Source organism: Oncorhynchus mykiss, chromosome 28 (genome assembly GCF_057628025.1).
Source record: "Oncorhynchus mykiss isolate SJ-2025 chromosome 28, ASM5762802v1, whole genome shotgun sequence".
Classification (NCBI taxonomy): Eukaryota; Metazoa; Chordata; class Actinopteri; order Salmoniformes; family Salmonidae; genus Oncorhynchus; species Oncorhynchus mykiss.
In genome coordinates this window covers 43,844,905-43,857,500 of record NC_143049.1, presented here as the reverse complement: position 1 = coordinate 43,857,500, position 12,596 = coordinate 43,844,905, and the positions used below count along the sequence as shown (strand labels likewise).

General features: G+C 44.7%; 1 protein-coding gene across 1 annotated transcript in view; it reads right to left on the bottom strand.

Moving 5' to 3' along the window:
* col6a1 (collagen, type VI, alpha 1) overlaps positions 1 to 8,129 on the bottom strand; it is a 65,753-nt gene extending 57,624 nt beyond the window's left edge. The window contains exons 1-4 of the mRNA XM_090226049.1: positions 7,325 to 8,129; positions 5,792 to 5,921; positions 3,308 to 3,508; positions 2,605 to 2,764 (exon numbers count right to left, since the gene is read on the bottom strand). Coding sequence (XP_090082175.1) covers positions 2,605 to 2,764; positions 3,308 to 3,508; positions 5,792 to 5,921; positions 7,325 to 7,412 — 579 coding nt within the window. The 5' untranslated portion in view covers positions 7,413 to 8,129. The remainder of the gene's footprint in view (positions 1 to 2,604; positions 2,765 to 3,307; positions 3,509 to 5,791; positions 5,922 to 7,324) is intronic.
* Between the last annotated feature and the right edge of the window lie 4,467 nt (positions 8,130 to 12,596).

Below are 12,596 nucleotides of genomic sequence, written 5' to 3'. Positions count from 1 at the left end.
AGTCACAGTACAGGACCCCTGTCACAGTGTCAGTCACAGTACAGGACCCCTGTCACAGGGTCAGTCACAGTACAGGACCCCTGGAGCAGGGTCAGTCACAGTACAGGACCCCTGTCACAGGGTCAGTTACAGTACAGGACCCCTGGAGCAGGGTCAGTCACAGTACAGGACCCCTGGTGCAGGGTCAGTCACAGGGTCAGTCACAGTACAGGACCCCTGGAGCAGGGTCAGTCACAGTACAGGACCCCTGGAGCAGGGTCAGTCACAGGGTCAGTCACAGGGTCAGTCACAGGGTCTGTCACAGTACAGGACCCCTGGAGCAGGGTCAGTCACAGTACAGGACCCCTGGAGCAGGGTCAGTCACAGTACCAGCAGAGATGTTAAACCAGCAGAGATGTTAAACCAGCAGAGATTTTAAACCAGCAGAGATGTTAAATCAGCAGAGATTTTAAGCCAGCAGAGATGTTAAACCAGCAGAGATGTTAAATCAGCAGAGATTTTAAACCAGCAGAGATGTTAAATCAGCAGAGATTTTAAACCAGCAGAGATGTTAAAGCAGCAAATATGTTAAATCGGCAGAGATGTTAAACCAGCAGAGATGTTAAATCAGCAGAGATTTTAAACCAGCAGAGATGTTAAAGCAGCAAATATGTTAAATCGGCAGAGATGTTGAACCAGCAGAGATGTTAAATCAGCAGAGATGTTAAACCAGCAGAGATGTTAAACCAGCAGAGATGTTAAACCAGCAGAGATGTTGAACCAGCAGAGATGTTAAACCAGCAGAGATGTTAAACCAGCAGAGATGTTAAACCAGCAGAGATGTTAAACCAGCAGAGATGTTAAACCAGCAGAGATGTTGAACCAGCAGAGATGTTGAACCAGCAGAGATGTTGAACCAGCAGAGATGTTAAACAAGCAGAGATGTTAAACCAGCAGGGATGTTAAACCAGCAGAGATGTTAAACCAGCAGAGATGTTAAACCAGCAGAGATGTTAAATCAGCAGAGATGTTGAACCAGCAGAGATGTTGAACCAGCAGAGATGTTAAACAAGCAGAGATGTTAAACCAGCAGGGATGTTAAACCAGCAGAGATGTTAAACCAGCAGAGATGTTAAACCAGCAGAGATGTTAAACCAGCAGAGATGTTAAAGCAGCAGAGATGTTAAACCAGCAGAGATGTTAAACCAGCAGAGATGTTAAACCAGCAGAGATGTTAAATCAGCAGAGATGTTGAACCAGCAGAGATGTTAAACCAGTAGAGATGTTAAACCAGCAGAGATGTTAAACCAGCAGAGATGTTAAACCAGTAGAGATGTTAAACCAGCATAGATGTTAAACCAGTAGAGATGTTAAACCAGTAGAGATGTTAAACCAGCAGAGATGTTAAACCAGTAGAGATGTTAAACCAGCAGAGATGTTAAATCAGCAGAGATGTTAAACCAGCAGAGATGTTAAATCAGCAGAGATGTTGAACCAGCAGAGATGTTAAATCAGCAGAGATGTTGAACCAGCAGAGATGTTAAACCAGTAGAGATGTTAAACCAGTAGAGATGTTAAACCAGCAGAGATGTTAAACCAGTAGAGATGTTAAACCAGCAGAGATGTTAAACCAGCAGAGATGTTGAACCAGCAGAGATTTTAAACAAGCAGAGATGTTAAACCAGCAGAGATGTTAAACCAGCAGAGATGTTGAACCAGCAGAGATGTTAAACCAGCAGAGATGTTAAACCAGCAGAGATGTTAAACCAGCAGAGATGTTAAACCAGCAGAGATGTTAAACCAGCAGAGATGTTAAACCAGCAGAGATGTTAAACCAGCAGAGATGTTAAACCAGCAGAGATGTTAAACCAGCAGAGATGTTAAACCAGCAGAGATGTTAAACCAGCAGAGATGTTAAACCAGCAGAGATGTTGAACCAGCAGAGATGTTAAACCAGCAGAGATGTTAAACCAGCAGGCCTCTGGACGGTTGCCAGACACTTAATTTCCTTCTATCTATCACCAGACCTGGTAATTGTACAAACAACCTTCTGGCTATGGATCCTCTGTAAATAGATGAACTTGCCGCCCAGCAGAGGGCAGATTTAGAAACGTAGGTATCCTGCGTGCCACAAGACACCTGTTATACAGGTGCGCGAGCGTTGCAAAATAAATGTTGAAATCTATGTTATTCAATTATTGCATCCACATTGCTCGCAAGCGCCAACGAGCGTCTGCGTTGCCAAGGGCTAAAATAGAACCGCAAGCTAGCTAGCTAAATTGCCATAATGTCAAATGCTTTTCAACGTGTCCCCAAATTAATGTAATTGGTTCAGAGTTTGTTTTGATATTTTAACCTGCGTGTCGTGATTGCGTTTGGTGTGGGGGGGGTGCAAAATAAATGTATGCATGATGACGCACGAGAGCAGCCGGTTTGGGTTCCGTGTTAGTCCACCTAGCTAAAGCCTCTGCCTTACAGCTCAGAGAGCCAATGCAAGTCCTTAGGAGTCAGACGACGTTACCTACCTCTGCTACAATGATATCATACCTCATGGTCAGGTTAAAAGGGTTAGGTCTATGTGTGTGTGTGTGTGTGTGTGTGTGTGTGTGTGTGTGTGTGTCGTACCTCCTGGTCAGGTGATATGGCGACAGAGAAGACTTTAACCCCGTGTTGCCTGGCCTCATTGGCAGCTTCCTGTATCCCCCCACAGGGCTCCTTGTAACCTGTTAGAGGATGACCGTCCGTCACCACGACGATGTACTTATTCTCCTGGTAGTGGGAGCCCCTGAACACACACACAGTGAAGGAAGGAGAATGAAAAACAGTGTGGTCAGAGGGCAATTAGGGAGCGTTACTTAGTTAGTTGGTAGTTATCTCATCGCTGCAACTCCCACACGGACTCGGGAGAGGCGAAGGTCATGAGCCATGCGTCTTTCGAAGCACAACCCCAACCAAGCCGCACTGCTTCTTGACACAAGGCCCATCCAACCCGGAAGCCAGACGCACCAATGTGTCGGAGGAAACCCCGTACACCTGGCGACCTGGTTAGCGTGCACTACGCCCAGCCTGCCACAGGAGTCGCTACTGCGCGATGAGACAAGGATATCCCTGCTGGCCAAACCCTCACTAACCCAGACGATGCTGGGCCAATTGTGTGCCGCCACATGGGCCTCCCGGTCGCGGCCGGCTGCGACAGAGCCTGGTCTCCACCCAGAATCCCTGGTGGAAACAGCCAGCACTGCGACGCAGTGCCTTAGACCACTACGCCACCCGGGAGGAGGACATGAGCATTTCTAACAATATAAGAGTGTGTGTGTGTGTGTGTTACCCTATGAGCAGCTCAGCGATGCCTCTCTTGATGGCACAGTCAGTGTGTGTTCCCTTGCCGATGTAGCTGATGCCTTTGATGTCACTGATGAGCGCCTGTCGCTCGGTGGCGATATCACTCAGCTGGCGCACTAAGATGATCTCATCAGAGTAGTGCAGCGCTCCGGAGTTCCAAGTCAGGGAGCGGTCACATGGCTGGCGCCTAGCAACAAGGATATTAGACAGAGAGAGAAATAGATATGTCAAATCACACAAAACAATGTAACTACAGGTAAATTACTTTTACCATTACAGTAAGTCTCAAACAGGACCTACAGGACCTACCTATAACAGGACCTACAGGACCTAACTATAACAGGACCTACCTATAACAAGACCTACCTATAACAATATCTACCTATAACAGGACCTACCTATAACAAGACCTACCTATAACAGGACCTACCTATAACAATATCTACCTATAACAGGACCTACAGGACCTACCTATAACAGGACCTACAGGACCTACCTATAACAGAACCTACCTATAACAGGACCTACCTATAACAGGACCTACAGAACCTACCTATAACAGAACCTACCTATAACAGGACCTACAGAACCTACCTATAACAGAACCTACCTATAACAGAACCTACCTATAACAGGACCTACCTATAACAATATCTACCTATAACAGGACCTACAGGACCTACCTATAACAGGACCTACAGGACCTACCTATAACAGAACCTACCTATAACAGGACCTACCTATAACAATATCTACCTATAACAGGACCTACAGGACCTACCTATAACAGGACCTACAGGACCTACCTATAACAGAACCTACCTATAACAGGACCTACCTATAACAGGATCTACCTATAACAGGACCTACAGGACCTACCTATAACAGGATCTACCTATAACAGGACCTACAGGACCTACAGGACCTACCTATAACAGGATCTACCTATAACAGAACCTACAGGACCTACAGGACCTACCTATAACAGGATCTACCTATAACAGAACCTACAGGACCTACAGGACCTACCTATAACAGGATCTACCTATAACAGGACTTACAATTTTAGAAAAAATGGTTCCAAAATGCTGTCCCCATAGTAAATGCTGTCCCCATAGTAAATGCTGTCCCCATAGTAAATGCTGTCCCCATAGTAAATGCTGTCCCCATAGTAAATGCTGTCCCCATAGTAAATGCTGTCCCCATAATAAATGCTGTCCCCATAATAAATGCTGTCCCCATAGTAAATGCTGTCCCCATAGTAAATGCTGTCCCCATAGTAAATGCTGTCCCCATAGTAAATGCTGTCCCCATAGTAAATGCTGTCCCCATAGTAAATGCTGTCCCCATAGTAAATGCTATTTTGGGTTCCAGGTAAAACTATATTGGGTTCCATGTAGAACCCTCTGTAGAAATGGAGCTACATGGAACCCTAAAGGGTCCTACTTGGAACCAGAATCGTTATAGTTGCAACCAAAAAATTGTTCTTCAAAAGGTTCCCTTATGGGGACAGCCAAAGAACCCTTCAAGGGTTGGGTTTTGTGAATAATCCAACATATTGGTTTGGATTACACAAACATGGATTAATTTATCCAACATTTGGGTTTACATTCATTTTCATGCTGGGTTGACCCAGCAGCTGGGTCTTTTTTAATCTAATCCATAGGTTATTTTCAGGAAGCCAGCATATTAGGGGCGTGGCTTTCAGATAGTTGTTTTTGGCCACTTGTGAGAGTAAATGTCATTCCCGTTCCATCATGTTAATTTTAACATTTAAAATTTAAAAAACCCTGAATATTTGTGCATATTACATATTCTAATACAATATGAATAATTTGACATTGCTCACAACATTTTGTAACAAAGTCGTAACTATCCCAACATTGGTATAGTCATAAGCTTTTGAGGAACTCATACATTTGTTTAAGCTTAATTAAAGCTACAAAAGTGTCAGTGTTGAACCTTAACAATACAACAGGGATAAACAGAATTACATTTACTCTCACAGGAGACCAAAAATAACTATCTGAAAGCCACGCCCCTACCATGATACACCTCCAGTCTTCTGATCTGACCCACTGGGTCATATCTTAATAACCCAGCGTCAACAACCCACACTTGCTCCTTTTAAAGAAACAACCCAATTAAGTTACCCAAAGCCTTCAACCCAGCAGTTGGGTCATCCAAACAAGGCACCATTTTTGCAAATGGACACATTGTACTCATCAAGTAGTATCAGTGTTCCGTAATCGACAGTCATAGTGTGTGTGTGTGTGTGTGTGTGTGTGTGTGTATGTGTGTGTGTGTGTGTGTGTGTGTGTGTGTGTGTGTGTGTGTGTGTGTGTGTGTGTGTGTGTGTGTGTGTGTGTGTGTGTATGTGTGTGTGTGTGTGTGTGTGTGTGTGTGTGTGTGTGTGTGTGTGTGTGTGTGTGTGTGTGTGTGTGTGTGTGTGTGTGTGTGTGTATCTTACATATCCTTGAGCTCCATGATGAAGCGTTCAGTAAAGCTCTTGATCTGGTCGATGTAGAAGTTGGGAGGTTTGGCCCTCAGAGCAACACTCTCAGACGTGTCCAGCACAAAGAACAGGTCCACCGGACACTCTGAACACACACCGAAGTAAACATGAACATAGGAAATATCTTCAACAGAAACAAACACCTGACACCTGTATATGGGGCGGCAGGGTAGCCTAGTGGTTAGAGCTAGTTCAAATCCCTGAGCTGACAAGGTACAAATCTGTCGTTCTGCCCCTGAACAGGCAGTTAACCCACTGTTCCTAGTCCGTCAATGAAAATAAGAAACCACACACAAGTCAGAGTTATCATAAAGTCCATCTTTAATTATATGAGCTCCATCACAACCCTGGGTTGCCGGTTCGAATCTCAGGACTGGTTGGGAAAATGAGAGTGATCCAGCTCAGCTGGTGTAACAGTATAGATTTTACGTCCGTCCCCTCGCCCCGCCCTGGGCTCGAACCAGGGACGCTCTGCACTCGCCAACAGTCACCTTCGAAGCATCGTCACCCATCGCTCCACAAAAGCCGCGGCCCTTGCAGAGCAAAGGGAACCACTACTTCAAGGTCTCAGAGCAAGTGACGTCACCGATTGAAACGCTTACTAGCTAGCCGTTTCACATCCGTTACACTGGCAACTAGCTGGTTGCCAACTATTGAGTTAAGCAGGCCTATATCCCACTGCTATATATATATATATATATATATATATATGAGAGAGAGAGATGCTATAACATATACTATAGTTTATTGCGTTAAGCCTATATCCCACTGCTGCCACCAATGTAATGAAGCTGGTCATAAAGTCACACTAAAAGGGTAAAAGAAAAATGTAAAGCACAAAACTGTTGTAGCAATTTGTACTAAATTGTACAACTTCGAATAACAAAATAAAAGTAATATTTCAACTACAATATGTTTAGACTAAGGCCTCAATTCAATCAACAACCTCAGAAATATTATGATTCTGCATCCTGCATAGGATTTAAATTCAAATCCCAGCAATTTACACAGATTGATTGAGTGATTGATTACCCCTAAGGTCAGTTTCACTCCCCTAAGTGGTAAGTTAGGCTGTGGGTAACATTTTAATTATCCCACTCTAAGCATAATATGCAGCTGTGAGAGCTAGATAGACTGTAGCCTAACTACATACAGTAGGACCAACGACCAAACCAGCTCAGCATTTCTGCTAGTTTAGGCACGGCCTAATATATGATTTAAGCATAGTCTATTTTACTAAGCTCTCTGTAGCTCCTACAGGCTGTTTGTTAAACTTCCAACGCAACATCTGGCCAAGACGCAGAGACACGCCAGAAACCATCCCGATTTTCGCTCTCTCGTTCGTTCTCCGTGGTTTCTAACTTGTTTCTCATCCCACAGAGCTTGTTAGTTCCTTATTAATTACATAGCATACATAGACATACAATACTTGGACAACCAGGAACAATAAATCCGTTTCTTATCTAGAAACAAACTTTATAAACTCACCCCAGAACTTGGGTCTGTCGGTCTGCTGTGCGAGCGCCCCAGCGCACAGCGCAACGCACAGCAGAGAGAGAACTCCATGAGCCTCCATGCCTTTATTCGGTTAAAACTATACTTTCAAACCCAAAACACTCCCAACCGTCTCCAACCCGAACCTCCGAACTGAACTTCAGAAGATGGATGAAACCGGAGCTCAGTCAATGTTCTAATTCCGTTAGTCAGTTAAAACCCCGAGCCAACACGGGAGCGCGCAGCAGAGCACCAGCACATGGAACGCCTCGCAAAGAGGAGGGAGGAAGAAGAGGAGTTTACGCGCCTTCCTCTTCAGAAGAAAGTACATTTCACGCAGTAACTATGCTATGATCCAGATTGCAGGGTCCAACGCCCATGCATATCTACATAAGAAACACACTATTCGTATAGACCGACATCTGTAGCTTGATGTTGTGACGTCTTTATTTCGTTTTAGTGGTGATTCAGTCAGCCTCTCCCAGTGTCTAAGGGACCTTATGGCAAACATCTGGAAGAGGGAAAATCAACTTGTGCTTGATTGCAGTTTTGTTTTGACAGCCTTCCTAGTAAATAATGTAATTTATTTCCTAGTAAATACGTTACACCTGGTGTAACATAGGTCTACACAGTGCAATCATGTTATATCAATATCACACATTCAGTCTAAGTACACTATGAAAAACAGATGGCAAACGCTACTGTCCTTCTTTTGTTTATATATTTTAGCCAATGTTTAATGAAATAACTCTCTCTCTCGCTCTAGCGTGTGTGTGTGTGTGTGTGTGTGTGTGTGTGTGTGACCATGTTGCTGAGGGCAAGAGGGAAGAGTTTCAAGACATCTGTTTTACTTCAGTGTCCAGATCTGACCTGACATGGAAGAGAGAAGGAGAGAGGGAGAGAGAGAGAGAGAGAGAGAGAGAGAGGGAAATAGAGGGGGAGGGGGGTGGGAGAGAGAGAGGTTGTGACTCCCAGAAAGAGTTAGAGTGCCACCTTGTGGTTTTGAAAGGAAGCGAGGAGGAGGAGTTGGGAGTTGGGTATGTCGAGAGTGTTTGGGGGTTGGGGTGTGTGTGTGTGTGTGTGTGTGTGTGTGTGTGTGTGTGTGTGTGTGTGTGTGTGTGTGTGTGTGTGTGTGTGTGTGTGTGTGTGTGTAGACTGTGAGACTACAGAGGGAATCTGGCCTAAACTCAGAGTTTCCATTAAGAACACTGTTTCAGAGAGAAAAATAGGTTTACAGAGTGGAGAGACGGGTGGAGGTCGAGGGAGAAAGGGGAGAGAGAGGGAAGCAAGAGTCAGAGAACAAGGGAGTGAGAGACGAGTAAGACAGAAAGAAGAGAGAGAGAGAGGGGGGAAAGTGAAAATGAGAAAGGAATAGAGAGGGGTAAGAGAGAAAGAAGAGAGAGGGAGAGCGAGAAAGAAGAGAGAGGGAGAGAGGGGAAAGAGAGAAAGAAGAGAGCGGAAAGATAGAAAGGAGAGAGGGAGAGAGAGAGAGAGAGAAGGGAGAGAGAGAAAGGAGAGAGGGAGAGAGAGAGAGAGAGAGAGGGAAGAGAGAAAGAAGAGGGAGGGAGAGAGAGAGAGGGAAGCAAGAGTCAGAGAACAAGGGAGTGAAAGACGAGTAAGACAGAAAGAAGAGAGAGAGAGGGGGGAGAAAGTGAAAATGAGAAAGGAAGAGAGAGGGGTAAGAGAGAAAGGAGAGAGGGAGAGAGAGAGAGAGGGGAAGAGACAAAGGAGAGAGGGAGAGAGAGAGAGAGAGAGAGAGAGAGAGGGGGGAAAGAGAGAAAGAAGAGAGAGGGAGAGAGGGGAAAGAGAGAAAGAAGAGAGGGAGAGAAAAAGGAGAGTGGGAGGGCTGTTTGGAAGCTGCATTGTGTGTGTGTGTGTGTGTGTGTGTGTGTGTGTGTTTGTTTTGGGTTAGGAGCTAGGGTTAGTTTTGGGTTAGGAACTAGGTTTAGTTTTGGGTTAGGGACTAGGGTTAGTTTTGGGTTAGGAGCTAGGGTTAGTTTTGGGTTAGGAGCTAGGGTTAGTTTTGGGTTAGGAACTAGGGTTAGTTTTGGGTTAGGAACTATGGTTAATTTTGGGTTAGGAGCTAGGGTTAGTTTTGGGTTAGTTTTGGGTTAGGAGCTAGGGTTAGGAGCTAGGGTTAGTTTTGGGTTAGGAACTAGGGTTAGTTTTGGGTTAGGAACTAGGGTTAGTTGGGGTTAGGAACTAGGGTTAGTTTGGGGTTAGGAACTAGGGTTCATTTTGGGTTAGGAACTAGGGTTCGTTTTAGGTTAGGAGCTAGGGTTATTTTGGGTTAGTTTTGGGTTAGGGGCTAGGGTTAGGAGCTAGGGTTAGTTTTCGGTTAGGAACTAGGGTTAGTTTGGGGTTAGGAGCTAGGGTTAGTTTTGGGTTTGGAGCTAGGGTTAGTTTTGGGTTAGGAACTAGGGTTAGTTTTGGGTTAGGAACTAGGGTTAGTTTTGGGATAGGAGCTAGGGTTAGTCTTGGGTTAGGAGCTAGGATTAGTTTTGGGTTAGGAGCTAGGGTTAGTTTTGGGTTAGGAGCTAGGGCTAGTTTTGGGTTAGGAGCTAGGGTTAGTTTTGGGTTAGGAGCTAGGGTTAGTTTTGGGTTAGGAGGTAGGGTTAGTTTTGGGTTAGTTTTGGGTTAGGAACGAGGGTTCGCTTTTGGTTAGGAACTAGAGTTAGTTTTGGGTCAGGAGCTAGGGTTAGTTTGGGGTTAGGAACTAGGGTTAGTTTGGGGTTAGGAGCTAGGGTTAGTTTGGGGTTAGGAGCTAGGGTTAGTTTTGGGTTTGGAGCTAGGGTTAGTTTTGGGTTAGGAACTAGGGTTAGTTTTGGGTTAGGAACAAGGGTTAGTTTTGGGATAGGAGCTAGGGTTAGTCTTGGGTTAGGAACTAGGGTTAGTTTTGAGTTAGGGGCTAGGGTTAGTTTTGGGTTAGGAGCTAGGATTAGTTTTGGGTTAGGAGCTAGGGTTAGTTTTGGGTTAGGAGCTAGGGCTAGTTTTGGGTTAGGAGCTAGGGTTAGTTTTGGGTTAGGAGCTAGGGTTAGTTTTGGGTTAGGAGGTAGGGTTAGTTTTGGGGTAGTTTTGGGTTAGGAACGAGGGTTCGTTTTTGGTCAGGAACTAGAGTTAGTTTTGGGTTAGGAGCTAGGGTTAGTTTTGGGTTAGGAACTAGGGTTAGTTTTGGGGTAGGAGCTAGGGTTAGATTTGGGTTAGGGACTAGGGTTCATTTTGGGTTAGGAACTAGGGTTCATTTTGGGTTAGGAGCTAGAGTTAGTTTTTGGTTAGGTACTAGGGTTCATTTTGGGTTAGGAACTAGGGTTAGTTTTGGGTGAGTTTTGGGTTTTGAGCTAGGGTTAGTTTTCGGTTAGGAACTAGGGTTAGTTTTGGGTTTGGAGCTAGGGTTAGTTTTGGGTTAGGAACTAGGGTTAGTTTTGGTTTAACACAAAACTAACCCTAGCTCCTAACCCTATCCCAAAACTAACCCAAATCTAACCCAAAACTAACCCTAGCTCCTAACCCAAATCTAACCCTAGCTCCTATCCCAAATCTAACCCAAATCTAACCCTAGCTCCTAACCCAAAACTAACCCTAGCTCCTATCCCAAATCTAACCCTAGCTCCTATCCCAAAACTAACCCTAGCTCCTAACCCAAAACTAACCCTAGCTCCTAACCCAAATCTAACCCTAGCTCCTATCCCAAAACTAACCCTAGCTCCTATCCCAAAACTAACCCAAATCTAACCCAAAACTAACCCTAGCTCCTATCCCAAAACTAACCCTAGCTCCTAACCCAAAACTAAACCTAGTTCCTAACCCAAAACTAACCCAAATCTAACCCAAAACTAACCCTAGCTCCTATCCCAAAACTAACCCTAGCTCCTATCCCAAAACTAACCCAAATCGAACCCAAAACTAACCCTAGCTCCTATCCCAAAACTAACCCTAGCTCTTAACCCAAATCTAACCCTAGCTCCTATCCCAAAACTAACCCTAGCTCCTATCCCAAAACTAAACCTAGTTCCTAACCCAAAACTAACCCAAATCTAACCCAAAACTAACCCTAGCTCCTATCCCAAAACTAACCCTAGCTCCTATCCCAAAACTAACCCAAATCTAACCCAAAACTAACCCAAATCTATCCCAAAACTAACCCTAGCTCCTATCCCAAAACTAACCCTAGCTCCTAACCCAAAACTAAACCTAGTTCCTAACCCAAAACTAACCCAAATCTAACCCAAAACTAACCCTAGCTCCTATCCCAAAACTAACCCTAGCTCCTATCCCAAAACTAACCCAAATCTAACCCAAAACTAAACCTAGCTCCTATCCCAAAAATAACCCTAGCTCTTAACCCAAATCTAACCCTAGCTCCTATCCCAAAACTAACCCTAGCTCCTATCCCAAAACTAAACCTAGTTCCTAACCCAAAACTAACCCAAATCTAACCCAAAACTTACCCTAGCTCCTATCCCAAAACTAACCCTAGCTCCTATCCCAAAACTAACCCAAATCTAACCCAAAACTAACCCTAGCTCCTAACCCAAAACTAACCCTAGCTCCTATCCCAAAACTAACCCTAGCTCCTATCCCAAAACTAACCCAAATCTAACCCAAAACTAACCCTAGCTCCTAACCCAAATCTAACCCTAGCTCCTATCCCAAATCTAACCCAAATCTAACCCTAGCTCCTAACCCAAAACTAACCCTAGCTCCTATCCCAAATCTAACCCTAGCTCCTATCCCAAAACTAACCCTAGCTCCTAACCCAAAACTAACCCTAGCTCCTATCCCAAATCTAACCCTAGCTCCTATCCCAAATCTAACCCTAGCTCCTAACCCAAAACTAACCCTAGCTCCTATCCCAAATATAACCCTAGCTCCTATCCCAAAACTAACCCTAGCTCCTAACCCAAAACTAACCCTAGCTCCTATCCCAAATCTAACCCTAGCTCCTATCCCAAATCTAACCCTAGCTCCTATCCCAAAACTAACCCTAGCTCCTATCCCAAAACTAACCCTAGCTCCTAACCCAAAACTAACCCTAGCTCCTATCCCAAATCTAACCCTAGCTCCTATCCCAAATCTAACCCTAGCTCCTATCCCAAAACTAACCCAAATCTAACCCAAAACTAACCCTAGCTCCTAACCCAAAACTAACCCTAGCTCCTATCCCAAAACTAACCCTAGCTCCTATCCCAAAACTAACCCAAATCTAACCCAAAACTAACCCTAGCTCCTAACCCAAATCTAACCCTAGCTCCTATCCCAAATCTAA